Source organism: Phyllopteryx taeniolatus, chromosome 20 (genome assembly GCF_024500385.1).
Source record: "Phyllopteryx taeniolatus isolate TA_2022b chromosome 20, UOR_Ptae_1.2, whole genome shotgun sequence".
NCBI classification, from domain to species: Eukaryota; Metazoa; Chordata; class Actinopteri; order Syngnathiformes; family Syngnathidae; genus Phyllopteryx; species Phyllopteryx taeniolatus.
The window spans coordinates 5810931-5837625 of NC_084521.1; the positions used below are offsets into that span (position 1 = coordinate 5810931).

The window sequence follows — 26695 nt, forward strand, 5'->3', positions numbered from 1 at the left end:
AAAATAATTAAGTTGGAGTAGTGAGAAAGATTGAGCAATTTACAAAAAAAACTAAATTGTACATTTACAGGAATAAGGCTGTAAAAAGAGAGGGGGGGAAAAAACCCTTGGGAATTTTACAAGAAAAATCCACAATATTACTAATATTAAAAGAAAAGGCATTTTAGGAGAAGTCGAAATAATGAGACAAAGATACAATTCTTGAGGAAAAAAAAGTCAAGAATAAAGTCAAAGAAATGTACGTCATTTTTCGAGGAAAGTAGTAATACAAGTCGAAAAAAAGCCTGAATATTACTAGATGAAAGTGGGAACTTTGCAAGATTCATTGATTCAATAAAAAGTCAACTGCATTTTTATGCGAATCAAGGCAAAATATTACAGGAATAAAGTCACAGTTTGTATAAGAATGTAGTAAAAATTGGGACATTCAGAAGTCACACTTTCACAACAACGAAGCAGTATTATTGCAAGAAAACAGTAACAATCTTATCTTTATAAGACAAAGAAGTGCTGCATTTCTCCATATCAGAACCTAGTAAGTTTGTGTGTTCTTTGGCTGCTTCTTGCAGATGTAAACAAAAAGCCTGGAGGAGAGTTTAATACACGAGCAGTATGGCACGCACTTGGAGACGCACATGCACACACACACGCACACACTCGCAGTGAACGGCGGGGCGTGCACCGCTTGTGGGAGGGGGTGGAGTGTGCGTTTGGTTTTTTTTCCCTCCGACAACTTGTCTCTACAGACTCACAACAAAGTTCGGAGTGTGCGTGAACGTTGGACATTCGATTACCGGGCAGCAGACAAATAAAAAAGAGAAGGTAAGAACTTTGATTTGGGATTTCCCCCCCCCCCAACCCCCCGTATTTAGAATGAATGACATATGCAAGGGGAGGTGTATAAAGTTTATTTTGCTGCTTGTTTATTTTATTCTACACATTTCTGTTGTTCTATTTTTTTCCCCCTTTAAGTCAAAGTCCCGCTTGAGCAGTTGTCATAACCAAATGATGATGGTGATTATGACAATGACATTTGCTTGTGTCCCTTATTGGGTTACAGTTTAAAAAAAAAATATATATATATATATTGTATATAAGACAATAAGGAGATGTTAATTGATGTTAATTATTGTGGCTATCGAAAACTGCAGTGCATCTTAGTATGAGGCGTTTCCATTATTTTGTCCAGATAGCGATATGGGCAAAGGAAAAATGTTTCGAAATTGCAACCGCATTAATGAATAAGGACAAAGTTACTACGACTACTAGTGCTTTGCGACAGTGTTGAGCAAAACTTAGCATTATTATTGATATTAGGCTCTTGTATCCTGTTCGATTCTGTGGCTGTACCTCAGATTGTGGCAATTTCAATATTTTGTCGTGCATTTCTTGAACAAAACCATCTTCTCCAAGCAGTTTCCAAGCAGTCACAAAAATGATGAACGGCGTCACTTATTCCGGCGTCGAATATGATGCTGCCGGCAACAGGGAAATTACTTGACATGTTTTGGAATGTTCCATCTGTTTCATCCATTGCATAACAAACATGGACTCTAAAGCCCTAAATCACTGTTGTCGTCTTCAGATCGTCGTGTTTTGCGGTTGTTTCCTATGATTAGGCACGTTAGAACAGCGGAGTTCTGACAAATCTCTTAAGGGCTGTAATACTGGTCATCTTTGTAAAGAGGCGAGACTAGAAATGGAGTTTAAAAGCAGCAAGTAAATGCTCAGTGATGTGTTCACTTGTGGCGTTCAAGCCCATGCAGGGTGTGAGGATTAAACCATTAGGGAAGCCACGCAGGAGAGATTCCACAGAACTCAGTTCTTCATCTTCTTCCCCCATGCAGAAAAACATGGAAGATTACTATTACCACGACGAGGACTTGAGCAATAACGACAGCTACGACTACAGCTACGACCACTCCGTGTGCGACAAGCAGGAGGTGCGCTCCTTCGCCGGAGTCTTCCTCCCGATCATCTATTCGCTGGCTCTGGTGGTGGGCCTGGCGGGGAACGCCCTGGTGGTGGCGGTGTACGCGTCCCGCTCGCGCCTGCGCACCATGACCGACGTGTGCATCCTGAACCTGGCCGTGTCGGACCTGCTGCTGCTCGTCACTCTGCCCTTCTGGGCGGCGGACGCAGCGCACGGCTGGAGGTTGGGCTCGGCCGCCTGCAAGCTCACTTCCTTCCTCTACAGCGCCAACTTCAGCTGCGGCATGCTGCATCTGGCGTGCATCAGCGTGGACCGCTACCGGGCGGTGGCTCACAGCGCTGCGGGCAGGACCGGCAGGGGCCCCCGGGTGCGGAAGCAGTGGATCCTGGTGTGCTTTGCGTTGTGGGCGGTAGCTATCTTTCTGGGGCTCCCGGAACTTGTCTTCTCCAATGTGAAGCATTCCCATTACAGAACGTACTGCACCGCTATGTACCCGCCCAGCATGGGCCGCCCAGCCAAAGCGACCCTGGAACTTCTGGAGGTGACCCTCAGGTTCGTGCTACCGTTCCTGGTGATGGTCGTGTGCTACTGCCGGGTAGGCCGGGCCCTGGGCCAAGCGCCGGGGGTGCGAAGAGACAAAAAGTGTCGGGCCCTGCGCGTTCTGTTAGCGGTGGTGGCCGTCTTCTTGCTAACACAGCTTCCCTACAACGTGGTGAAGCTGTGCAGAGCGCTGGACATCATTTACATGCTCGTGACCGACTGCGAGATGAGCAAAGGTCTGGACCGTGCCATGCAGGTGACCGAGAGCCTGGCGCTGACCCACGCCTGTATCAACCCACTCCTCTACGCCTTTATCGGGTCTTCCTTCAGGGGACACATCCTCAAAACTGCCAAGCGTCTTGGACAGCAACTCGGCGGCCACCCCAGACGAGAAGATGGCGAGCCGGCGGTGGAGATCGCGCTCAACACGCGCAATCAAAACCAATCGCAGTCTGGCTCTGAGGAACCGGACACCAGCACCTTTAGCATGTAAAGGCACAACTACAGCTAGTCGCGAATCTGTAAAGGTTTAGCTTTCCAAGTCCTTAAGTAGGATATATACTATTTTGGTCGTAACTAGCTGGAGGAGATTGTTCCAGTATAAGACCAAGTAGTCATAGCTAAAGCGGTAAACTCTCTGCAGTACACGCCTGCCATTCGGGTGGATAGAGACCGAGCCCTCTGGTAAATAGTGAAAAACTGTGAGAAATTGACGCCCCCTTGAAAAGGTTTAGAATTGCTTATATAAAAAATTAAAACCATACCATACACAAACTGCAATTTAAAAAAAAAACATTTGAATATCATTTCAGACTAATCTTACATTACCCTTAAAAATAAACAGCTTACAGATGATTTGATTTAGGGAGGGGGAAAAAAAAAAAAAAAAAAAAAAATGTACATGCAACTTCCACTAACAACCCAGGCTAAACTTCGCTCCTCCCCACTCAGTCGAGATGTGTCACTTCAATAATACTTCCTTGACACCAATAAACTACTTTCCTATTAGCCAGGGCTTAATCGCCAATTGTAGGGTGAGAGAGAACATGCACAACAATGTGCAAATAGCGAACCACGACTAGGCGGCCGTTCACTGGACACACAAATTGATTTTTTAACTTTTCAACAGATTTTGAAAATGTGAGAGACCCAACACCACAAGAGAGAAAACCAAAACCACGTGCACGTACGGCTTTTACAGTGTTTGGGTTACTATTTGTTGTAGTACCAAGACTGACCTGTGAGAGGCAGCACGGTCCAAGGAGGCATACAGACTGACGGAAGAATAAATGGAAGAAGCTAGACGAACTGTTAGATTATCTGGCAACTACATTGCGATTGCAAAATCTTTTAATCGTGGTGAATGACATGGGAGACACATTTTACAAACACTCGACACAACGAGTTGTGCCTCTGGGAGCGATAATAGCGCGAGCTTTGTGTCGCTCCATAATTGGCTACTGTTCCGTTTCACGTCACGTCACAATCATGGAGTCTGTTTAGTCTGCTCTAAACATATCCCACACCTCAGGATAATCGCTCAGTATAATCAGACAATTAGACCATTGCTGACTTTAACCGCACAATCAAACTTACAAAATCACGACCACTAGAGGAACTTGCGTTTTTCATGTCCCACGTGCTGGTACATTTAACTGCTTTTAGTAATATTGTTATTAGCAACACACTTTTTATTGTTAAAAGGTTCAGTGCGACCATCATCGTGGGACCGTAATTTACTTTCAGTGAAGAAGAGTCGAAGCAAGGTAGTAACATAAGTCCCGTGTCGGTTCTTTTTTTTGTGAAGGTTGATGGAGGTTCATGTTGAAAATTTAGATGAAGATTCTTGAACATAAGGTGTTTGTAGGGTCAGGCTAACCATTGTATTTTGTTTAAATTGTGTCTTTTGTTGATTGAATTATAATGACTAATATTTTCACTGATTTGTACCACAATGCTGCTATTTTTTTTTTTTTTTTTTTTTTTTTTTTTATCTCTTACAGCAATTTTGGCTATGTGGAAGGAACTTAGTTTAAATTTGCCAGAGAATATACATTTTATTTAAAAAAAAATAAAAAATGAAGACTTGTTTTCCATCTTCTTTAAATTAGCCTGAAACGATAACTCTATTAAAAACAAACAAAAACGTTTGTATCCAGTGACAGAATATGTCTCATTGAAAATAACATTTTAGACACTGTTAGACACTAATGCAATCCTTGATACGATTCCACGAATGGCTTTCAATTTTCAACGTTTTATCTTTGTCCACCAGATGGAGCTATTTTTTCCTCATACAAAGCATGCAGCAAACTTTCACAGCTTTTAATGTTATCTGCAAGTGTGTCTTGCTTTGAACTGATAAGTGTGTGTCACTATTGAGCTTGCATAATGGTGTGGCTGTAGGCCACTCGTGCATATGAATTAAATAATTAAGAGTAATAAAATAATGCAGTTGATATGTTTATTTCACAGTAGTTTAAAGTGAATTTTTTTTAATTATTTTTAGTTTTTTTTAAATGGAGGTTTACTTAAGGTCGTTAGGGACAAATGAGCGTCAATGCTTAGGCTAAATTTATGGAAAGATTTCATTCGGTTATTGAACAACTGCTTATTATGATACATTATGAGCATGTGTGGGTTCAAGAATTTGGGTATTTTATAAAAGCCTTCGTCTTTCCCTCTTTTTTTTCCAATGGCAATTTATTTAAAGTACATAAAAAAACAAGTTGGAGTCGCCTCATGCATGATAGGATTCCACTGTTTATCATTCTTTCCATCCTCAGTACCTGTTAGTCATCGTCTTTCCACAGCACTGGCGAAACTAAAAGGGTACGCCGCAACCATTTGGAAGGGATCATGGTGTCCTGCATGCTGTTTACAGGGAGACTGGAAAGAAAGCTGCTGCGTCATAATGAGGAAAGCCATTCCAGAAACTCGATCCATAGCACGAGAGAGGACACATTGTGAGAAACACCCTTGAGACGACACTCTGTCATTGTCAACAAGATCTACTTTTGTTTGGGGCGGGGAACCTTTTTCCTAACAGTTGTTATGAAGTCCTCTAAGGCCATATATAATATAACGGAGCAATTGAACAAATGGTTATTATTATACGTGATGAGCAGCAACACATCAAACGCCTTCACAGGCCGTAGGTTCCCCCGTTACTTCAGTGAACGCACCAGAGCACAGAATATATTAGAATTTTCACATTCCTTCCCAGGCGAGACATTTGTTGGACAGTGGAGCAAAGAAAGATTCTCCCCCTCTCAGTCAAACGTGTTCAAAGGCTGGAAGTCATTCCCAGCAACAAGGCGGGGATGTGTAAAGACAAACAATCAAACAAGAGGGAAATCTTGGATCACATCTGGGGCGTGGGTCAGCGGACAGCAATTTGGACAAGCGCAACCACGATCGCCAACACGAATATGACTTTCGGGTGTTAGCTCTTGTTGCCTCCAAAATGACCTCGTCGATTGGAAGCCGACCAGAACCGGCGTGATGTTAGATACAGTGGAAACTCTGAGGTCAATGTAATTGCACTGCATTTTGAGATCATTTGGCCCAATCGGGGAAAAATGGAAACCGGAATGATCAGTTCCTGATTCAGTCTGTCATAATGGTAAATCCTTAAACTGTATCGGTAATATACAACGGTAAATATACGTTAAAACAATAAAACACTCAGTCTTAAGATAAATGAGGAATTGTGACACTGCCTCACATTTTAACATCCTTAACTGTGTGTCACAAGTGTAAAATACAAGTCAACAACTGCAAAACGTCAAAGAAAATGCTACAACTTCAATTTGACAATAAGCATCAAAAACAGAGGTCGCTCATTAGTACAGTATTTTATTTTACTTTTTTAGAATGAGTGATTGCATAATTACTGAGTCATCTTTAGAAAACGAGTGGCAAAAAAAAAAAAAGCCCAAAAACTGAATTGAAATGAGTTTTCCAAATTTTTGCGCAACTTAGAAGGCACATTTCCCCCCAGAAAGTTTAGTGTAATTCCAAACTATCTAACGTCAGAGGCTCGGCTGGTGGCAGCAGATCAGAGCCCCCGGATGTACCCAGAAATGGCAAATAAAAAAAATAAAATTCATGGGGTTGATTTTTAGCGGGTCTGTGGCTGTCGCAAAATGTAAAATTGTTCAGAGTTGCTAAAAAGAGAAAAAGCACTCTTAGGTCCAACAGCCTTCCACAGACACACAGCAGGGGCCCCAGTCGGAGCCATAAATATCTATATATTTAAAGAGCGCTCTGCTAAATCCACTTCCACTCTAATAAACAAAGTACAGTATGTTTATTTGGCCAAGGCGAGGCAAAGCACTCTGGCAAGTGAGCGAGCGTGTCATCAAGTCAGGAAGTAAACACATCCAGGATTCACATCATGTGCGCCGTCATGCTCAATGACTCACGGGAACAATATAAAGAGGGGTGGACTCACCACTGCTCCACCACTTCTTTCCCTTGATGACAAATTGGTCTTCCTCTCGGTGGAGACTGCAGGCCATGTTGGTCGCATCGCTGGATGCCACGTCGGGCTCTGAGGAAACACAACTCGGTTTGAGTCTCACACAGTGAAATTTAGTTGGGAATGAATTAGGATAAATGTGTTGTAACTGTGAGGAGTTGCTGTCTATTTCACCAGACCAATTGATTAATACAGTTGACTTTATTGTTTTATTGAACAGCCATTAATCATTCTTCGCAGCAGCCATTGTGACATAGTAAAACCGTAAAAAGTGTATACAGTATATAGACAGGCATCGGCAGTCAAGAATATCAGAATTTCTGCAAGTTTAAGACGAATACTTTTTAAAGCCACTTTGGTCAGATTCAAGACCTCTTTCACTAAATATGACCACTAGGAATTGGAGATAGGGGCTTGGGAGAATGGGGATTTAACATTTGAGTGTCATTTTTAACATCTTTAAACAATTGATTTATGTCATTTTCAAGGATAATTAAGGCCATCATTTATGAAAATCTTTAAATCCATTTTCAGGATGCACAGACACCCTGAGTGTAAAGTCATTAAATAGCCGTCATACTGCACCTTTCTAATAATATCTGTACCTTAAAAATGCCAAATATATATTTTCCTCTCCATTGTGCAGTCTGATTGTGTTGTAGCAAACCAGACTCATAATTGTACAAGGTCAATGACAATTAAGGCAAAGTCAGGAACACATCATGTTCCTTCCTTCTCGAAAATCCTAATAATATCAAGCAAAACTATACACAGTAATGATGTGTGTTTGGAAAAGCCTTGAGGGAGGTTCACGCCCGCTGCGATTACCTCTGGTCTGCAGCTGTTTCCATGCAGCATAGCAAACAAATGGACGGAAAAAGTGGGAGAAATTACTCACTGATTTTGCAGGAAGGCTGGGCAGACAACAACCAAAAATATTTAACAAAATGCTCCTGGAGAAAGAGTGTTTGCTTATTTTTTTGAGGCGTTCCCGACATGAAGCCTTGTGAATGAACGTGGCGCTGTGCCAACACGTGAAGGAGGCTGCGAGGCGTCGTCACCTGTCATGCAGAAACACGAACGCATCTCTCCACTTAGCAAAGGCTCCAGCCACGTCCGCTTTTGTTCCTCACTGCCAAACATGTGGAGCACCTCCATGTTCCCCGTGTCTGCGGACAGGAGAAGAAAATGCTGATGATTACGATCTGAACGAAACTATCCATCCATTTTATTTATTTGTTTTTTTTAAAATACGCATTCCTGTTCTGGGCCATGGGTATGTTGTGGAAGTGATCATTTGAAAATGTAAACACTTAAAAACACAGATTTATAGAAATAAAGTGTGGCATATTAAGATCCATCCATTTCCTACCTTGTTAAATCATTGTGAGAAGTCCTGAACGCTATTCAGTGTCTTCACAAAAATAAACCTCATGAATTATTCATAAGAACATATCATTTGGGGTCATTTGAGAAAATGTGTGATTTTAAAAGTGTGTATCAAACCGTTAGCTTCTTCGCATTAAGCAGGAGCCAAGAAGTAGCTCTCACTTTCGAAAAGGTTGGTGACCCTTGCTTTAAATTGACCATGGGTGCGAATAGGAGTGTCGCATGGTTGTTTGTCTATCGGTGGCCCGGGATAGGCTGCAGCTCACCCTGACTGCAGGCGGTATAGAAAAGAGATGGATGTTTTGTTTGCTTTTCAAGGACCCCTAGAAATGGCCAAAATGACCCTCAAATGACAGACTTCCTGTCTTTTAGGTTCAAAAGGCCCTCCGCATCGCATGCTCGTGTGCTATTAATAAACACATGGCTCAGTCCTGGTCAACTTCATGCACGGTCGTGTCGACGGGTTGTGGAGGTGCGCGGGATGTTTACCCGGCGCCTGGCAGTTAAAGACTTCCGGAGCAAAGAGGCAGCGTCCGGTCTCCTCGGCGATGTAGGCGTAGTCCAGCTGAGTGAGGCCGCTGGCCGCCGGCAGGAAGAGGTTCCATAGCCCCGCCTCCCTGGCTTTCACCTGACCACCCAATCACATTCACTCGCTTTCATTGTAGGGGTTTGAAGGTTCGTTCTGCAAAACGTAAAACGTTTGAGAACCCCTACTTTGGAGCGTGATGAAACTTACCTTCAGATCTTCTATGATTTGGGGAGTGTTCCACCTCAGGGGGGACTGAGCGTGTTTGATGTAGTATTCCGATACTTCCTGCATAAACAAGCATGCCGGAAAAGTCTTCTACTTTCTTTTCATCAAGCACAGCAGAGAGACAGTGATGGTGCCAGGCCAAAGGTGATGACTGGGCATGTTTTATTATGTGTGAAATCAATAGAGGGCTTGTTCTCTCATGCAGAGAATCTGTGTTAATCAACTTGCCCTGCTCCAAAAGGTTTAATGGGGAAAGGGAGGCCAACAAAGAGTCCCTTTGTCTCGCCACTGACCTTCTGCGCGGGAAGCACGTGCAGTCTCATGAAGTCCTTCACCTGCCGGAGCACCGCCTGGCCCTTGGCCGTCTGCAAAAAAAGCCCGGCTTCCCGCGGAGCCGCCAGAGGCCTGTGGCGAGGGGAGACGAGCGAGAGAAAAGTCACCTGCCACAAGAGGAAGCAGCTGGATGCAGAATTCCAAACATGTGATTCCAATGTTTATTAGCAAATGCTCCAAACAGCAGGTGGAACAAATCTGAGCTCTTCAATGCACGACCAGACACTAAAATCAACAACTAAAACTAAACTCCGATTTTAAATTTACTTTTCCCTTTCATGTATGGAAAACGTAAATGACATTTGCTTCTCCTGATACTAAACAAGTTCTGAAACTATATCTCCCACGCCAAACATTAATTTGCATCAACTTCCGCAAAATGAAAACTGTTTTTTTCCTTCACAGATACTAAGAATATAAGTGCACTTGGAAAAATGCCCCTTTAGTCAAAACGTCAGTCAAAGTCACAAGAAACTTAATAAATCAACATTTTAGATGTTTGACAAATCAATATCACAAAACAAACTGTTAAAAGGCATGGCTCAGATGGCCATATGTAAGAATAATAAGAATATATATATATATATATATATATATATATATATATATATAAAATTACAGCCCCTCCAACTCTCTCACAGTTTTTTCTCATGTAGAGTTGTACAGGTGAGGCAAGCCGACCTTGGCAAAATATTTGCATCTTGGAAGCACATACCTCGGGGCAAATGCTTTCAACACTGCTTTTGCAAAGTATAAACGTGCATGCTATGAGGCTTGAATCTGAGAGCTGGTGCTGCTGTTTTGAATAGCAAAAGAGTTGGGGTGGGCTCAAAAGTTAACCCTTTGTTGTCCGTGTGTGAATGACAGTGTTCATGAAGTGAGATATGTAGTTACTACCCTTTTTTTTTTCCTGATGGGGGGAAAAAGCGAGGTGTCAACTTGAGGAAAACCAAAAAAAAAAAAAAAACCTGTGCAGTGCGAACTCCAGGGCGTGCACAGCCAGTGGCTCGACGTACTGGCCAAACTCAATGGCATTGGGAGCGCTGGAGTTGCCCAGTAGGTGGCGCGCATAGACCCCCTTGACAGAGAGACAAAAACAAGGTGAATGAGAGATACTGTATGCCCTTCATATTATGATAGAATACATTTAAGTAGTTGACCTGGGGCATCATACAGTGGTCAGATTTAAGAGTTTAGATTAAATTATAACAGAAAGCCCCGAAAAGTCTCAAGGAACCATCCTTAAAATTGAACAGGAAGTTGGCCACTTTGGTTGAAAAAACGCTATTCGGGGCAAATTCCAGAGCTCGTAGTTTGACAAACTCCCTAAAGTTTGCTAAAATTAGCTCTGATCGGAAGCAGGTGTCCTAAACATATAGGAGACGCTAAATTGCGATTGGTTTTTTTGCCTACGGTATCTTAACACGCCATCAAAGTTTGATGATAATTTGGAGGATTTGTCATGAAAAAGGGATCGCAAGCGCCGAGTACATTTGCAACTTCTACTGTTAATAAAAATAAGTGCTGTACTAAGCCAAACATTACATTTGAACAGTCGTAAATGAAAAACTAAACAAAATGACTGTCATTAATATTATTCCTGAATCCTGCAAGTGATGGAGATGCGCATTGTAAAGTGCCAACTACCAAACAAATGAAGGAAAAGCCTTCTTACGTGACAAAATAATTTTTACATTCATTTTAGTTAGCAGAAAATGTATAGGAAAGTGTTTTCCTATACAGATGTCTTTGTACGGTCATTTTACTTCAACAATTCACATTGAACGATGAATGCCACGCTGTCCATAGGATTCTTATCAATTATAATGCCCATCCATAATATTTCCATAGAACCCAGAACCACCAATACCTGAGCGATTCCCGCCATCTTGAAGTACGAGAGCGCCAAGTAGAAATTTAAGGGCGGCAAAGCGGACGTGATCCCCCGGCACTGTCTGTAAACGGAGATCAGATCGTCCACCGTGGGAATGCCTGCTCAGTGAGACGCACACACGCACATAAAATGAATATTTGATTTCTATATTGAGCTTTGTAGTTGTGCAGACCTTCTATTTCTCTCAAGCTGTCCATAAAGCTCAGTACGTTGAGGCCTAAGGGCCAATAGTGAGGTATGAGGAAGTAGGCCAGGTCTGCCATTGGCTGCCCAGTGGTAGACAGCTCCCAGTCCAACAGTGCCAGCACACGAGCCTGAGGGTCCACAACATGCATGTCACCCTTAACAGTCACGTGTGAGAATGTTTCAGTCGCGATAAGAAGTACCTCGGTCGGATGGAATACCAAGTTGTCCACTCGGAAATCTCCGTGGACCAGCGTCACTTCCTGATCGTCGGAGGGCAGATTGCCCATCAACCACGCGGAGAGCTCATTCATGGCAGGGATGTCTCTGTGAGATGATGCCGTGTACTGCTTGGTCCACGTGGACACCTTGACGAAACGACATACCACTGATGTCATTAAAGGGGAAATATTATTTTAATTTGGCTTCTTAATTGCTTAGATACAAAAAAGTTGGGTCTTTGGAGTGAAAAACATGTTTGTGAGTGAACCATTCTGCACTTCCCCACCACTGTGATATTACAGTGGGGTTCATTTATATAATAAATATAAGTTAACAGCCAGTCGCTTGAGCTCATGACAGCCAATTTCTTTCACTTTCATTCGATGACGCCCACGTCACTCACCAGGCCAGGGGCCTCATGTACAAAGACTTTCTTCCTAAAACATGGCATACGCTCAAATCCAGAAAACGTCGTACGCACAAAAATATTCAGATGTATGAAACTCTGCGTACTCATGAATCCAAGCACCTTTCCTTCATACATTCCAATCAACGTGGAAATGAGCGCACATGTTGGAGTAGCCGACTCCTCCCCGTCCACGCCCACATTTTAATATGCAAATCATATTTAAATGAATTAACATCCATCCATCCATTTTCTGAACCGGTTCTCCTCACTAGGATATCAAAAACTTTTGATTCCTTTTTGATTACTCCATTTCTTATTTTAATACACAGGAGAGGACACGCACACTGACAAAAAAAATCATGTTTATTTTTTTAGGAGAAGAGGGGTAAATTATGTCAATTTAAACACATTTTAATCATGTGCAACAGATGTACATGTTCAAATGAAGTAAATTCAAAGATAACTGGAGGGAATGTGAGGTCACCTGTCTCCTACAGTAGCCTGCTCCTTTCCCATAGCCGTCCAGCCTCAGTGATGTCAGGTCCAGTGAATGCAGCTTGGCCAGAACTTCCACGGCTGCCACATACAGAGCCGCCCGCTCTGCCGGCACCACCCCAGGCAGACGAAGGTCCCGAAATATGCGGCCCTGCTCGGTTATCATGGGCATTACTTGATATATTACCATACATTTCTGAAATTTTGCAAACCTTTGTAAACTCACCACAACGTGCTCCATCAGGTAGAACTCTGTTCCGATGACGTTGAGGTCGGTGCAGTGGAGGAGGGGCTGAGGCACAGGGAATCCAGCGGAATACAAGGCCTTCTGGACTCGATATTCACGATCCACCTGGGAACAAAAACATTTCTTTCCCATTGCAGGATAAATTATGTATATTTATCTATTATCTAATTCAATTTGTTTTGACTTAAAAAGGAGACATATTTTGCTTTTTTTTTTTTTTTTTTTTGCAGTTTCAAATAGTTCCGGGTTGTCTTCATAAAATCTCTCTGACAGCTAATTTGACATATTTCCAGAAGTCAGTCTTTGACACCCTCCACCAGGAGCATTAGTCACAAAAGGTCATCATTAAAGAAGATGATTGCTCACAGAGTGCTGTATCCAAGCATATTTGTAGAAAGTTGAGTGGAAGGAAAAGGTGCATCATCAGAAGGGATGACCGAAGCCTCCATTTCATAATTTGGGGGAACTTCACAAGGGTTGGACTGGGGTTGGAGTCAATGCATCAAGGGCCATTACGCACAGACAAATCCTTGACACGGGCTACTAATATCAGATTCCTCGTGTAACGCCACTCCTGAAGCAGAGCTACATCATTTGGAAATTTAAGGTCCTATACTTTGAAGGAAGAGCGGAGAGGCAGAGAATCCACATTGCTTGAAGTCCAGTGTGACACTTCCACAGTCAGTGATGATTTGAGCTGCTGTGTCATCTGCTAGTGTCGACGGATACCAGGAAATTTTAGAACACTTCATTCTTCCTTCTGCTGACAGGCTTTATGGAGAAGCTGATTTTTTTTCCCCCTCCCCACCACAGCAGCACTTTGCACCTGCCCACACTGGCAAAAACTAATTTAATGACAAATGACTCCCCCTGCTGGAGAGACATCAGTACTACAAAGAACAGTATTTACGACATAATGTACTACATGTATAGTGTGTAGTGCTTTTTGTTGTTGTTGATGATTTGTACCTTGTGGGCACCGGCTAGCAACGCACCAGGTGGCTTCTTCCTCAGGACATAACTTTTGGAAGGTGTCTGGATCAGGAAAGTGGGATTGGACTGCCCAGCACTGGACAGACGATTAGCACATTAGCTCAACAAAGTTGTCAACTTGTGACCCAAACATAAACTCACCTGTACTGGCTGACAGCGAACCTGTCATCGTTTGACACGAACGACTTGGCGGACATATACTTTTTAAGGCTATCCTCGTCGAATTGATGCTGCGGTCGCACCGGAGTCGTCAACTCGTCCATGTTGTCGTCTTAAAATGATAAGAAAGTGGATTAATTATTTTCCAGCTGTTGCTACCCAGCTAGCTCGCTGGCTAATAGGCATGTGGTCGGATCATTTACGGCGGCGCACGCGCGACTCAAACACAATAAAATAAAAATAAAAATTTAAATTTGATTTTTTATACTTGCGCAAGTGGTTGAAGATTAATATAGTTTTATCACAAACAAAATATAAATACGTTTTATATGTGGCAAATTACACGAAACATTTTCGAGCGTTTCGCATTTTCGCACGGACTTTATATGCTGTAACACACATCATGACAGCTGATTGGACTTGTGAAGACGTGTCCATTTCCGTGTCGATCTTTTTTGCGGTCTAGGCGCAACGTTAGCGTTCCGTTATTACACTTATTTATCATTATTATTATATATATATATATTTTATTGTTTGTTTGTACGAGCCCTCATGGCGACGGTGGAGGAACTGAAACTCCGCGTGAGGGAGTTGGAGAACGAATTGATCAAGTGCAAGCAGAAGCAGTGCGCCGCCGAGCAGATGCACCGACCCAAAATTGACAAGATGAGCGCCGAAGTTGTCGATTCCAACCCTTACAGGTAATGTTTTGTTATTACAATAATTTAAACGTTGTATGTGGGTGCCGCGCCCTTTGGGAGATTGGTGACTCATTCAAGGTTTTTTATTTTTTTTGCAGTCGTCTGATGGCTCTGAAGAGAATGGGCATCGTGGATAATTATGAGGCAGGTAGTCTTAACCTTGTACATATTTCCTGCAATCATTAATGTTTTGTTATAATAATAATGTTGTCCAATGTGCGTGACAGAGCATCCGGACGTTCGCGGTAGCCGTGGTGGGCGTCGGGGGAGTGGGCAGCGTGACAGCCGAAATGCTCACGAGGTGTGGCATCGGTAAGGTAATAATACACCAAGCTCTTTTTCAATTATGTGTTGGTCAGAATATTAGGTACACCAACAATTTTGGAGATACATGTTTTTCGTTGGACAGGAATGATATTTTTTTCTCAATAAACTGCATGCTTATTACATAGTCTTCTAATGCGTTTCTACACACAATTTTAGCCTGTAGTTGCTCCACCTAGATTTGTTTTTGATAGAAGATGGTGCAGGCGCACCTAATGTTGTGTCCACGTCTTCCCAGCTGCTGCTGTTCGACTACGACAAAGTGGAGCTGGCCAACATGAACCGACTCTTCTTCCAGCCTCACCAGGCCGGCCTCAGCAAGGTGGAGGCTGCGGAACACACGCTCAGGTGACCCTTATTAGCGGCATATTAATAACAATTGTAGGTCGGCTCTCGGTCTGAAGTGATCAATCGAATAAGTAAAATGCAAAAATCAGTTTTTATCCGATGAATCGATGAGATAATCATTAAAATAATCGATTGTAAAAATATTCGATAGCTTGTTCTTACTGACCTGTTCTTGAACGCACCCTGGCCCAGAAACATCAATCCGGACGTGTCGTTCGAGACTCACAACTACAACATCACCACCCTGGACAACTTCAACCACTTCATGGAGCGTCTCAGGTGACTCTCGCTTTCGCTCCTCTGCGCTCAGTAGAAGCTTCCTCACTTCTCCTCATCTTCTCAGTCTTGGAGGCCTGGAGGACGGCAAGTCAGTGGATTTGGTCCTGAGCTGCGTGGACAACTTTGAGGCCCGCATGGCCATCAATAGAGTAAGAGTGACGAGCAGCACCAAGATGTTTTTTTTGTTTGAGCTCACGTGTGTGATTGTTGCACGGTCCCCTCCGTGAAGGCTTGTAATGAGCTGGGACAGACCTGGATGGAGTCTGGAGTCAGCGAGAATGCCGTGTCGGGACACATACAGCTCATCAACCCAGGAGAGACCGCATGCTTCGCTGTAATTAACACGCACACAAACACACCTTTTCCAGGAGCCTTACATGTCATAAATTATATATTGTTGTGAAAGAAGTACAATTTAAACTCAACAGAGCATTGTTTATACTAAGCCAGTATTTGATCTGTTCTTCCGCAGTGTGCTCCTCCCCTGGTGGTGGCGGCCAACATCGACGAGAAAACCCTCAAGAAGGAGGGCGTGTGCGCCGCCAGCTTGCCCACGACGATGGGCGTCGTCGCTGGCATCCTGGTCCAAAATGTCCTCAAGTAAATGCCATACACAAACTCAGCAAAAAGATGTGGTGGATTTCACTCACTACAGGAAGACAAACTATTGCACACTGTAGTGTAATCATATGGCCACTTTACAGTCATCAGAAAAACACATTTATGAGAATCTGAGGAAAAACGTCATGCCAAAAGAATTTAGTTGTATTTTTGAGGAAATATTTGTAATAATCATTGTCATAGTTTTTTCAAACAAAAAACTTTTGTTCTTTTCATTTGAAATCGACAATACTTTTGTTTTTTTTAATTGAAAGCCAGCTTTTTATTTTAAGAATTAACAATTTTAATACAAGCCCTTGTGCTACACAGTAACAAAGTTGGTCAATTAAATTGTTTTATTCTATTTGTAATGCAAATTATTCATATATATTTAGTATTTTACCATTTGTTTTATTTTCAAGATTTTTTACTTCTATTAGACACTAAGAAAAAATGATTTTTTTTGTTTTTCGGATTAAATTATTATTTTCAAATTGAAGACTTTTTTTTTTTTATTTTTATTTTTTTTAATAAAAATAAAAACATTTTGCAATAGGTTTTGTTGGCTAAATGTGACTTTGTTGGCGTTGCAGGTATTTGTTGAAATTCGGCCGAGTCAGTTATTACCTGGGCTACAACGCCATGCAGGACTTCTTTCCCAGCATGGCCATGAAGCCCAACCCGCAGTGCAACGATCGCCACTGCAGGAGACAGCAGGAAGTGTACAAGGTCAAAATGAATATTTTTTATTTCTTTTTTTATTTCAAGTGGCACACATGAAACATCTCATATGCACAGATGCCCAAATAACTCAATTAAACCTTAAATCATCGGGTCCTACTTGATATGCCACGCCTGTGAGGTGGATGGATTATCTCAGCAAAGGAGAAGTGTTCACTAACACAGATTTGTGAACAATATTTGAGAGAAATAGGCCTTTTGTCTACATAGAAATATCGCATTTAGCAATTGTGCCACTTGAGAGAAAAAAAAAAATCTGAATTGTGTCAAGTGGGCTAACACCGCATCCCGCTTGCAAATGTGTCCGACCAGAAACGGGAAGCGGATCGGCCCAAGGTGGAGGCGGTTCAGGAAGAGGAGGAGGTGGTGCACGAGGACAACGAATGGGGGATTGAGTTGGTGTCAGAGGAGGCCAATGAGGAGACGCAGGCCGCGGCGGCCCAAATTCCCGACCTCCCTGAAGGCATCTCCGTGGCGTACACCCTCCCGGCGGCGGTCAGTTCACACCCGACGATTAAGGATGGAGTTTTGTTTTCGGTTTCTCATTTTCTTTTTTCGGCGGAAGCAGAACAAGGGTGACGGGGAGACGGTAGAAGAGACGGAGCAGAGCCTGGAGGACCTGATGGCTCAGATGAGAAAGTTGTAGGCTGCACGGCGGGCAAATTAAAAGCAAAGCCTGGAATTATCATGGCAAACATTCAATGACATTCCATAACTGACCATCAATAAAGACGAAAAAGAAGGTGAATGCATGAAAAAAAAAAAAGGTCACAATGCTTCAATAACATTGTCTCAATGATTTATTTATTAGCTGGAATACATGTGGAATATTGAATGCCATTTCCCCACAATACATAATAAAATACATAAGGCACACAGTATAATTGCGCTACATTTGGATAACTAGAATTATTTTGTTATGAGGTCACTTTATTACTGTGTTTGACCAACAGGAATAAGGAATTGCAAACTGAATTTGACCTTTTTAAACCCAAATGCAAGCAACTACAACTGTTGCTTTTTTACTTGGGAGCTAGGAATCCAATAACTAAAATCTTTATCAAGAAAATGTACTATTCAATTATTATTTCTTTTTAACACATTTTTTTTTTTTTTTTTTTAAAATATCATTTGGGTTAAAAGGCTTCCCTATACTGGTGTATTAACCATGACCGAAACAAAATGTTTTGGGGGTCATTCCTAGAGCTGCGGTATTTACCTTCCCCTGAATGCTGGTCTTGTAAATTTTACTAAGCACTGTACTGTACAGTCTATCAAAACAAGAGATAATTATCTTAAAAATGTTTACAGATGTTTTCAGACAATACTTTTTTTTATTAAATTGTAATAACACAGCTCTGGGACCTTAAAAAGACTCCATTCCATCAATAAAATACTTATTTGGCAACATCACATCGTTCACAAACAAAACATTTGGGCACTTATTACTTTCTTTTACGTATATAATACTGTTCCAAGTTTCCAGATATGTAAATAGAAATTGAGTTCATAATTCCTATTTACATGAGGCTCCATGTGTGCAAATATAATTTCCCAAGTGGCAGCGGGGGTCACCTGGGGCTTTGAAGGAGGGGGGCGGGCCCCCTCAGGCTGAACGTATCGGCGCTGGACGAGTGACGAGACGGCGCGTTACCGCACGCCAGCGACGGCTCCGCCTCCTTGATCTCCATGGCGCGCTTGTACAGCTCGGCCGCCGTCTCGAAATCGCCCTCCTCGTAACTAAGAGGAAAAATTAAGAGGACGTCACGCAAAGAGCTAAAATGGCCAATGTTCAACCGAGAATGTTGAATACGTAACTGGATCCCAATGCAAGTTTGACTGCCCCAAAAAAATATCCATCCCATTTTCCTATACCGGGATGTAATCACTAGCTTTCATTATCAAATTTGAGGAGGCCCGCTCCATTTTGGGCAGGCTTATGTGAATATACACTTTTTGGCATCACACACACAAAACAAAACAGCTTTTTAAATGAAAAGCATTTTATAAAATACATATATTTAGAATTAAAATATATTCAGAAAGACATCGTTACTATCCAATTTACATTTTTAAATGTTCCTTTTTTTTAATTTGATTGACATTTTCTATTTATTTTCTTATAATATTTTTAATCGACCTTGATTGGAATGAAATGTTTTTTCCCCACTTGAATTTCAAAGAAAATTCCCAAATGTTCATTGGTAAACTTGAATCTGTCATTTTTAAAAATTGAACCTAATTCTCTTTTAAAATTTATATTATACATTTTAAATGAAAATTTTTGTTTTCTAACGTTTGTTTTCTATATGTTTTTCAATTTAAAGGCAATTTTTAGCTTTTTTAATAAAATCTTGTTTGACATTTTTATTGTCGATGTTTTTAATAGCAGTTATATTTTACATTTTGTAAATAGATATTTTTGAATATATTTGTAGTTTTTATTTTTATTTACATTTTACATTTTTTATTTCAGTTTGCCATTTGTGGAAGCGTCCGGGCCAATCTGGCTGCTCGGTCACCGTTAGATGTCCTTTTTGTGCTCGGCGGAGGTAATAAAGTTTTTTGTCAGGTTTCGTACCTGAGCACCGCCAGGTTCTTGAGCGTCTCCCCGACGCGAGGATGCGAGCGCCCCAGGCTGTCTTCGTAGACTTTGAGCGCTCGTTCGTAGAGGGGCAAGGCTTCGCCGTGCTTCTTCTGACAAACGTACAGAAACACAGCGTCACGTGACTGTGTTAAAAAAAACAAAAACAGAATAATAAAAGCAATAATTGGCGTGAGGGGTCACCAGCTGGCAGTAGATAACCGCCAGGTTGACCAGTGCCGTCGCCACGCTGGGATGTTTGGGCCCAAAACTCTTTTCCCGGATGTCCAGTGAGAGCTCGTAGAGGGGCACTGCCTTCTCTAGCTTCCCCTGCATAGACAGTATATATTTTGTTGTTATTTTTTTAAATGAGTTCTTTTTCATCAACGAATCAACATTATTAATCAACGATCAATTAATGGATTACTACTCCTCACCCTGCGTTTGTAGAGCATGGCCAGGTGTTTGAGGGTATAGGCCAGCGAGGGATGGTCCGGGGAGAGGGCCCTCTTGCGGATGTCGAGCGCCCTCTCGTACATGTCCTCGGCCGCCTCGTAGTCCCGCCTCTCCGTGTGCAGCGCCGCCAGGTTGTTGAGGGACTGAGCGCAGTCGGGGTGCTCCGGGCCCAGGACGCGCTGGCGCATCTCCAGCGAGCGCATCAGGAACACCTTGGCCGCGCTGGTGAGAACACGTGAAGCGGTCGTGATGCGGCGGAAGCTTCCAGAAAGGGCCTTAATATTGGCGGGTGAGACTTACTCCAGGTTGTTCTGGAGGTAGTAGAGCACGCCCAGTTCATTGAGGGTCCGGGCGCAGTCGGCAGAGTCGGTCCCAAGGGTGAGTTCTTCGAGCTGGAGGGCCCGGCGACGCAACAGAGTGAAGCCGTACTGGAATGAGGAGAAGTTATTTCTATGTTATACATTTTTACGTTTTTTTAATCCACCTATATATTCCGGTAGGAATGTAGTCCTCTTTCTTCTTACTCTTTTTCCATTATTGCAAGTATTTTTATTCTAGCATTTTTTTCCAGTGGGATTTTAGTCTTTTTTTTCTTCATTTCGCAATCTACCCATCAGATTTGTACAGATTTTATTTTACGTTTACCCCTGTAACTACTGTAGAATATATATGTTTGTGTGTTGTTATTTATTGACTTATTATTGCTATTCTTTTTGTATTGATTGCTGTTGTTTTTCTTGCAGTGTCTTCGAGCTGAAATTGAGGGTCCTGAAAGGTGTCTAGAAATGAAATTGTCTTGTTGCTATTTTTGCATTAGTAGTATTTTTCTATATTCACCATATGGCCTTTCTGGTGAGCCGTTTTCTGCCTTATCTTCCTGGACCGCTTCCTGAGTTTCTCTGCTTGTTCATACCTGATAATGATGATGATAAAAGCACAGTGCTCAACTGACGCATGCAATAATATAGTAACCAATAGCGGGGCCACCGTACTTGTTCTGCTTCTGGTAGAGCACGGCGAGTGACTCCAGCTCTCGTGCCACGCTGCCGTGCTCGGCCCCGTAGGCGTTCTCGCTGATCTCCAGCGCCTGCTTGTACAGCTGCTCTGCGTTGCTGTACTTCTTCCACTGGACGTAGATGGCGGCCAGCTGGTGCAGGGAGCGCGCCACGCTAGGATGGTCGGGGTCCAGGGCGGTCTCTCGGATCTCAAGCGACCGCTGGAGAGGACCCACGGCCTAGTAGTGAAAGATGAAGCACGGGTTGGCTTATACACGACTCACAAAAAAAGTTATTGAGCGGAGATTTCAGGATGAACCTAAACTGTACGATAACCGTAGTGAAGTGTGGTGACTAATAAAAACATGGCCTCCACCTGGCTGGGCAGGCCCAGGTCTTTGAGGAAACGTCCCAAAGTCTCGTACAAGTTGGCCAGCTTGGTCATGCTGTCCTCGCTCTCGCAGTTCTTCTCGTAGTGCTTCAGCGAGTCGAAGTACTCGGTGGCCATGGAGCTTTTGTCCTTGCCCACATACTGCCAGTAGGCCAGCAGCTCGGAAAAATGACCCCTGAAGAGCGAAACAGAATTAGTGGCATCTATTAGGAAAAAAAAGGCCGCTTCTCAAGTGTGTGGGTCAGTGAACACACAAACCTCTTGTACAGGTTCTGGGAGACAAACAGGTTCAAGAGGCTCAGTTGCAGTTTGGTCCGGTCCTCCTGCTGCTGGAGCAACCAGGGCAGCTCGTCGGCGACACGCCACGTCACGTGATCATGACTACCACAAACACACGTCTAATGAAATGAGTCAAACGAAGCAAAAAAAAAAAAAAAGAACGCAGGGTCGTGTGAGGTCAAACATGGCCGTCCGGCTGCACCTGAGTTGCTGGCTGAAGTAGTGGATCAGTTTCTCTCGGTATGTAGTGCAGCCGTGTCCTCCGCTCAGAAACTCCAACCTCACGGCTTCCCACGCCTGGTAACACGTACAAATACGGAACACTGTTAGGTCCACAACTAATGAATTTTTTCCTAACGCAGTGGATTTCAAATAACAATTGTTGACTTCAGGCTTCAATTTAAGATGATTCACAAAAATGATGGAATTGACCCTTTTCGGAATACCCACCTTTTTACATAAAATACATCCGTCCTTCCATTTTCAACACCGCTTATCCTGGTTAGGGTCGCGGGGCGCTGGAGCCTATCCCAGCTGACTTCGGGCGAAAGGCGGACTACACCCTAAACTGGTCGCCGGTCAGTCGCAGGGCATACGCAAAATACAGTAATCTCCATTTATTGTGCTCGTTTTGAAATGCTCTAAAATGCCACAAGATGGTGCCAATGCCCTGTCTAATAGGAAAGTAGTACATTGGTGTCAAGGAACTATGTTGAAGTGATAGATCTCGACTGGGATGCTAGCTTTATATGTCAAGGAGGTGCTAAGTTTAGCATGACCTGTGCTGTTATTTCCTCAATAAAGATTTTAAGGGTAATGTAGTAAGATGAGTTTGAAATGATATTAAACTCTTTTGGGATCATAACGTGTGGTATATTTACAGTCTGAGTTTTTTCTTCTTCTGAGTCACTCTTATCTTCACCAACTTCTACTGGTTTGAGATCAGGTGACTGGATTTTGGCCATTATTAAACTATTGAATTTCTTTGCTTCAAAAAGTCTTGAGTTGCTTTTCGCAGTATGTTTAGTGTCTTTTTACACCAAGTACCACCTAAAAAAAATATTGAGTATTAGTCGAATATTAGCAGAGTGTATATATCAAATACATACGGTATGCTTTGGATCATGAGTCCTTTTTTCGTTCTCCTCTTAAGATTGAGCATGTGTACCTAATGACGTGTCCAACGGGGCTCAGGTACCTGCAGATGCTGGAATCTGATGAGGCCGCAGTGGAGGGTGACCACGCAGAGTCGGCTCAGACGAAAGAGCAGTGAGGCCAGCACCCGAAATTCCAACTCCGGGAAAAGATCTAGAACCTCCGACTCACTCACTCCATTGTGGCTGGAATACACCAGGCAGAGTATCTACAGACAGGAAAAAAAACAGCAGGAGAAGTAATGTTAAGAAAACAGCTCAGATTTGAATTTTAAGCGGAATGGCCAAACATGAAACACCCCAAGTCACAAACATGCATGTTCCGTTCACTGAAGACTCGAAATTGTCCATAGGTGTGAATGGTTATTCGTCTATATGTGTCCTGTGATCAACTGGTGACCCGTCCAGGTTGTAACCAGCTAACCAGCGACACTAATGAGGACAATCGCTATGTAAAATGGATGGATGTATACTTGCTGGAATCCAAACAATTCAAGTTTCGCACCTCTCTCATGATGTGTCGCTCCCTGTCCGAGCTGAGGGAATCCAGCGTCATTTTGAGCACCAGGCGGTAGAGTGACAAGGTGTCCTGACACTGCAGGCACTGATCGAGGCTCTTCTCCAACGACCATCCACTGCACATGGAAACAAATATTTGGTTTTCTTTATTTTTTATTCTTATCCCCCTTTTTTCTCCAAATACTAAGTAAAAGACCAAAAGAGAACCTGGTGCTCATCCTGCCGAGTAGTGTGACGTACAAAGCGTTGCAGGTCGACGCCGAGCGGCAGTGCCTTTCCAGCTTCTTCTCCTGGAAAACGCAGACTCGAGTCACTCCCACAGCAATGAGATGGACGCCTTTAGCACAGTGAGTTTGTCCTACCTGATCCTTGGTGAGTTGGAGGTCCGCGCTTAGGCACTCTGCGATCACCACACTCCTGACCTCCCTGGGACTCAGCGGGTCCAAGTGAAGAGTGGGCCACAACCTGGAGAGAGCGTCATTCATACGCTTCAAAGACTGTAAAAACCGCAGTATTTCTGTCCTTTTTTCCATGTGGCTGTTCTACACAGACACCGCCGACACGGAATTAAGGGGGCGGCGGTGTCAACACAGCCTTCGCAGGATTCGCTTTAAACAGATGGCTATCATGTGTGACGTGCAGGACTGACCTCCATGCTTGAGGACACGTCTCCACGTTGACAGACACGACCACTCTGACATTGACGGGCAGCGGGTCAATCAGCCACTTCATATGTCGTTCTGCTTGCTACGGAGGAAATTAAAAAGGCCAACGTCATCATTCTGAAATGAAATTGAGCTGTCAAAGCTGACGTTACCTGTATTTGGTCAATGGAGTCGATGATGATGATGATGTTGCCCTGGTGGCGCGCCGAGAGCCTCTCAAGCCAGCGCGGAAACTCCTCCAGGATCTTGCTGGGCTCCATGGACAAGCCCGAAATGGACCAGAAATGTTGCAGCAGCTACGCATATGTCAATCAGACAGCAAAATAAGGTGTGAGGCCTGAATTTGGGGGGGGAAAAAATTTAATCTCTTACTTTAACCGTGAGGCGCTTGATGATGAGGACGGGCTCAGAGCTGGAGGAAAAAGGTCGCCCGACGAAATGGTAGAGGAACAAGGTGTTGGGCGACTGCTTCTGCTGCAGCTCGATCCTACAGAGGACAACCCAAATGGTCATGCTGCGTTTCCACAGCACAGCACCGGCGCTACACTTTCCTCCTCCAAATAGTACGGCAGGAAACTGCTCAACCAATAAGCGACCAGCAGCAGTTTATATCACCGAAATGGTCATATTGAGGAAAAACGAAAATATTCTTACCATTTGGCGAGGAGAAGGGACTTCCCCGAACCCGGACCGCCCGACACCAGCAGAGGCGGCGTCGGAGGAGGGGCGGCGATCATGTCGTTGAGCCGGTCTACGTACTGAGAAGACCACCACATGGCGGTTCAGACTGAGGTGGTGAAGAAGACCTTAGAAGGAAGGAAACTGACCTTCTGGAAGCCCAGCTGGGAGCTGGTGCTGCTGCACGACTGCTGGTACGACTCCATCTGCTCCTGCTCATCATGAAGGTCCCACAGGACGTCGCCGGAGTCTTCCTCACGACCCTCGTCAATCCCGGAGTCCTTTGGGTCAGCGTCTGCTCCTTCGAAACCGAGTAACTCCTAAATGGGGGGTGGGGGGACACACACTTTAAAACTAGATATGAATACTGTATGAATGCATATATGCGAAGTACTGAACCTGTTTGATGACTTTGTCCAGCTGAGCAGAAATGAGGCTGGCCCCGTCTTCTGCAGAACCGCTATGATCCAAAACCTGGGCACATGTTAGATACAAGTTGGCGCCAGTATTGAAGAGCATTTCAAGAGCAGATTACCAAACTCCAAAGGTAGGCTTTAACCTTGAAGAACTCCCACTCAACCAAAAACTGATGGAAAATGATTATATAGTGGACCCCCGCATATTTGCAATTTGGCACCCACAAATTCAACTATTGGCAGATTTTTTTTCGATTTTCTTTACTTTTTTTCTCTCTTTTTGGAGGGGCAACCAACCCCAAAAATGCTTACTGGTACTTTATCCCCGCCCTGCCAGGATAAGCGGTAAAGACAAAGCATCAATTGCATTGGTTTCGCATACTGTACCTTTATTTTAGCAGCCTTGTCCGCTGCGTTAACCCTTTCCAGAAGCTTCCTGGTGGGCCCTGACAAACTCCCATCTCCTTCGGTCCTGAGGTAGAGCACTAATGGATGTCCGTCTGGATTCTTCACAAAGGCCTCCTCGCAATCCTCCACCACGGAGCTGTGGTATCACAACAGAGTCACGTTAGCCGGGAATTCAAATGCAAGCTTCGGTCGCAGCGGGAGGATACGCGTTACCTGTTGATGGTGGATTTGAGAAGAAGCACGCACACTGAGCTCCTCTCGATCTCCTGTTTGCGCGCCGACGCGAAGGAGGCGGCGTTGTCTTCGTGGAAGCAGATGTTCAGGTAGAAGTGTCCCAGACCTTCACACAGCCTCCTCAGCACCAGAGAGTGTTTCTGCATTCAAGGCATGAAGACACACACATCATGACTGGAGTTATTAGAGTACGATATTCATTTTACACATCATTTCGGAAGCATTGGGACTTTTGCCTGCAAGAAAACAATCAAATCAGGGGGCCACGGAGGCTGAATAAAGTATGCGACAGTCTCCCGCAACACGCTCGTCCCACTTTGGTTCTTTCCACATACAAATACTGTATATTTTAGAGGAGTACTCAATAACTCTTCTGGGGGGAAAAACAAGTTAAAAATGAATTTTTGCACTGGGGTTGTGTTGCATTTGCATTCATTTCAAGCCGTAACAAAAAACGTGGTTGGCATCGGCGTACGTGGATACACACCTTGGTAAAGATTTCCATCTCAGCTTTGGTCTCCGGTGTGCAGATGAAGTAGCAGCGCACAGTGTTGCTCCACAAAGCTTGAGGCACGTGGGGGGACACCTGCAGCAGACTGGCCACCGCAGCATCCCAGTCGTCTGTCATGTTAGCAGAACGACTGTTAGCATGTTAGCATTTGATCATGGTGTAAAATTCTCCTCAATCTGCCTTTGCGCTCAAGTTGTTATTTTATTAATTTTCATTAGAACTGCTACGCAACGACAAGGCAAATTGAACAATCTTTTATCAGTCTGCCTTAGCGGTCTCTCTACTGAGGTTTGCTATTGTGTTAGCACACCAACTGTTAGCACGTCAGTAATCTACCGCCTATCTATCCTACATCAGTAGACGAGTATTTTAACACCT

The 26695-nt window shown here is 43.6% G+C and overlaps 3 protein-coding genes across 7 annotated transcripts in view; 2 read left to right on the plus strand and 1 right to left on the minus strand.

The window, feature by feature from the left end:
- Positions 1-26695, minus strand: part of nphp3 (nephronophthisis 3) — a 34310-nt gene that overhangs the window by 5312 nt on the left and 2303 nt on the right. The window contains exons 5-39 of one of the 2 annotated variants that reach the window (XM_061758963.1): positions 26294-26427; positions 25786-25946; positions 25552-25708; positions 25148-25222; positions 24898-25068; positions 24725-24828; positions 24443-24557; positions 24223-24366; positions 24055-24152; positions 23768-23870; positions 23613-23695; positions 23392-23521; positions 22931-23095; positions 21935-22029; positions 21712-21834; positions 21439-21628; positions 21060-21301; positions 20905-20980; positions 20368-20495; positions 20049-20289; positions 19816-19941; positions 19609-19724; positions 18603-18767; positions 13852-13951; positions 12862-12987; positions 12625-12786; positions 11713-11877; positions 11499-11640; positions 11303-11424; positions 10401-10510; positions 9393-9504; positions 9082-9159; positions 8835-8973; positions 8018-8125; positions 6930-7028 (exon numbers count right to left, since the gene is read on the minus strand). In XM_061758963.1, the coding sequence (XP_061614947.1) occupies positions 6930-7028; positions 8018-8125; positions 8835-8973; positions 9082-9159; positions 9393-9504; positions 10401-10510; positions 11303-11424; positions 11499-11640; positions 11713-11877; positions 12625-12786; positions 12862-12987; positions 13852-13951; positions 18603-18767; positions 19609-19724; positions 19816-19941; positions 20049-20289; positions 20368-20495; positions 20905-20980; positions 21060-21301; positions 21439-21628; positions 21712-21834; positions 21935-22029; positions 22931-23095; positions 23392-23521; positions 23613-23695; positions 23768-23870; positions 24055-24152; positions 24223-24366; positions 24443-24557; positions 24725-24828; positions 24898-25068; positions 25148-25222; positions 25552-25708; positions 25786-25946; positions 26294-26427 (4605 nt within the window). Of the gene's footprint in view, positions 1-6929; positions 7029-8017; positions 8126-8834; positions 8974-9081; positions 9160-9392; positions 9505-10400; positions 10511-11302; positions 11425-11498; positions 11641-11712; positions 11878-12624; positions 12787-12861; positions 12988-13851; positions 13952-17809; positions 18768-19608; positions 19725-19815; positions 19942-20048; positions 20290-20367; positions 20496-20904; positions 20981-21059; positions 21302-21438; positions 21629-21711; positions 21835-21934; positions 22030-22930; positions 23096-23391; positions 23522-23612; positions 23696-23767; positions 23871-24054; positions 24153-24222; positions 24367-24442; positions 24558-24724; positions 24829-24897; positions 25069-25147; positions 25223-25551; positions 25709-25785; positions 25947-26293; positions 26428-26695 lie in introns of those variants that run through there. The other variant, XM_061758962.1, reaches the window with a different exon arrangement.
- ackr4b (atypical chemokine receptor 4b) lies at positions 656-4923 on the plus strand. 2 transcript variants are annotated; one of them, XM_061758972.1, is made up of 2 exons: positions 656-822; positions 1848-4923. In XM_061758972.1, exon 2 carries the CDS (start codon positions 1854-1856, stop codon positions 2964-2966), a length of 1113 nt encoding a protein of 370 aa, XP_061614956.1. In that variant the 5' UTR covers positions 656-822; positions 1848-1853; the 3' UTR covers positions 2967-4923. The 2 variants fall into 2 exon arrangements, with proteins under 2 accessions (XP_061614956.1, XP_061614955.1); XM_061758971.1 differs by lacking the exon at positions 656-822 and having other exon boundaries at positions 1842-4923.
- On the plus strand, positions 14482-17812 carry uba5 (ubiquitin-like modifier activating enzyme 5). 3 transcript variants are annotated; one of them, XM_061758968.1, is made up of 11 exons: positions 14482-14735; positions 14834-14879; positions 14963-15052; positions 15298-15407; positions 15600-15686; positions 15751-15835; positions 15916-16020; positions 16159-16286; positions 16880-17015; positions 17340-17522; positions 17596-17812. In XM_061758968.1, the coding sequence occupies exons 1-11, from the start codon at positions 14587-14589 to the stop codon at positions 17671-17673; spliced, it is 1197 nt and encodes a 398-aa protein (XP_061614952.1). In that variant the 5' UTR covers positions 14482-14586; the 3' UTR covers positions 17674-17812. The 3 variants fall into 3 exon arrangements, with proteins under 3 accessions (XP_061614952.1, XP_061614953.1, XP_061614954.1); XM_061758969.1 differs by lacking the exon at positions 14482-14735 and having other exon boundaries at positions 14828-14883; XM_061758970.1 differs by lacking the exon at positions 14482-14735 and having other exon boundaries at positions 14835-14879; positions 14963-15047.

Bases quoted from the DNA above. Each gene is read 5' to 3' on its own strand.
- uba5 (XM_061758968.1), top strand. From the start codon at position 14,587: ATGGCGACGGTGGAGGAACTGAAACTCCGCGTGAGGGAGTTGGAGAAC. The intron at 14,880-14,962 runs GCAGGTAGTCTT...TGTGCGTGACAG, and splicing joins GCATCGTGGATAATTATGAG to AGCATCCGGACGTTCGCGGT. The intron at 16,021-16,158 runs GTAATTAACACG...GTTCTTCCGCAG, and splicing joins GAGAGACCGCATGCTTCGCT to TGTGCTCCTCCCCTGGTGGT.
- ackr4b (XM_061758971.1), top strand. From the start codon at position 1,842: ATGCAGAAAAACATGGAAGATTACTATTACCACGACGAGGACTTGAGC.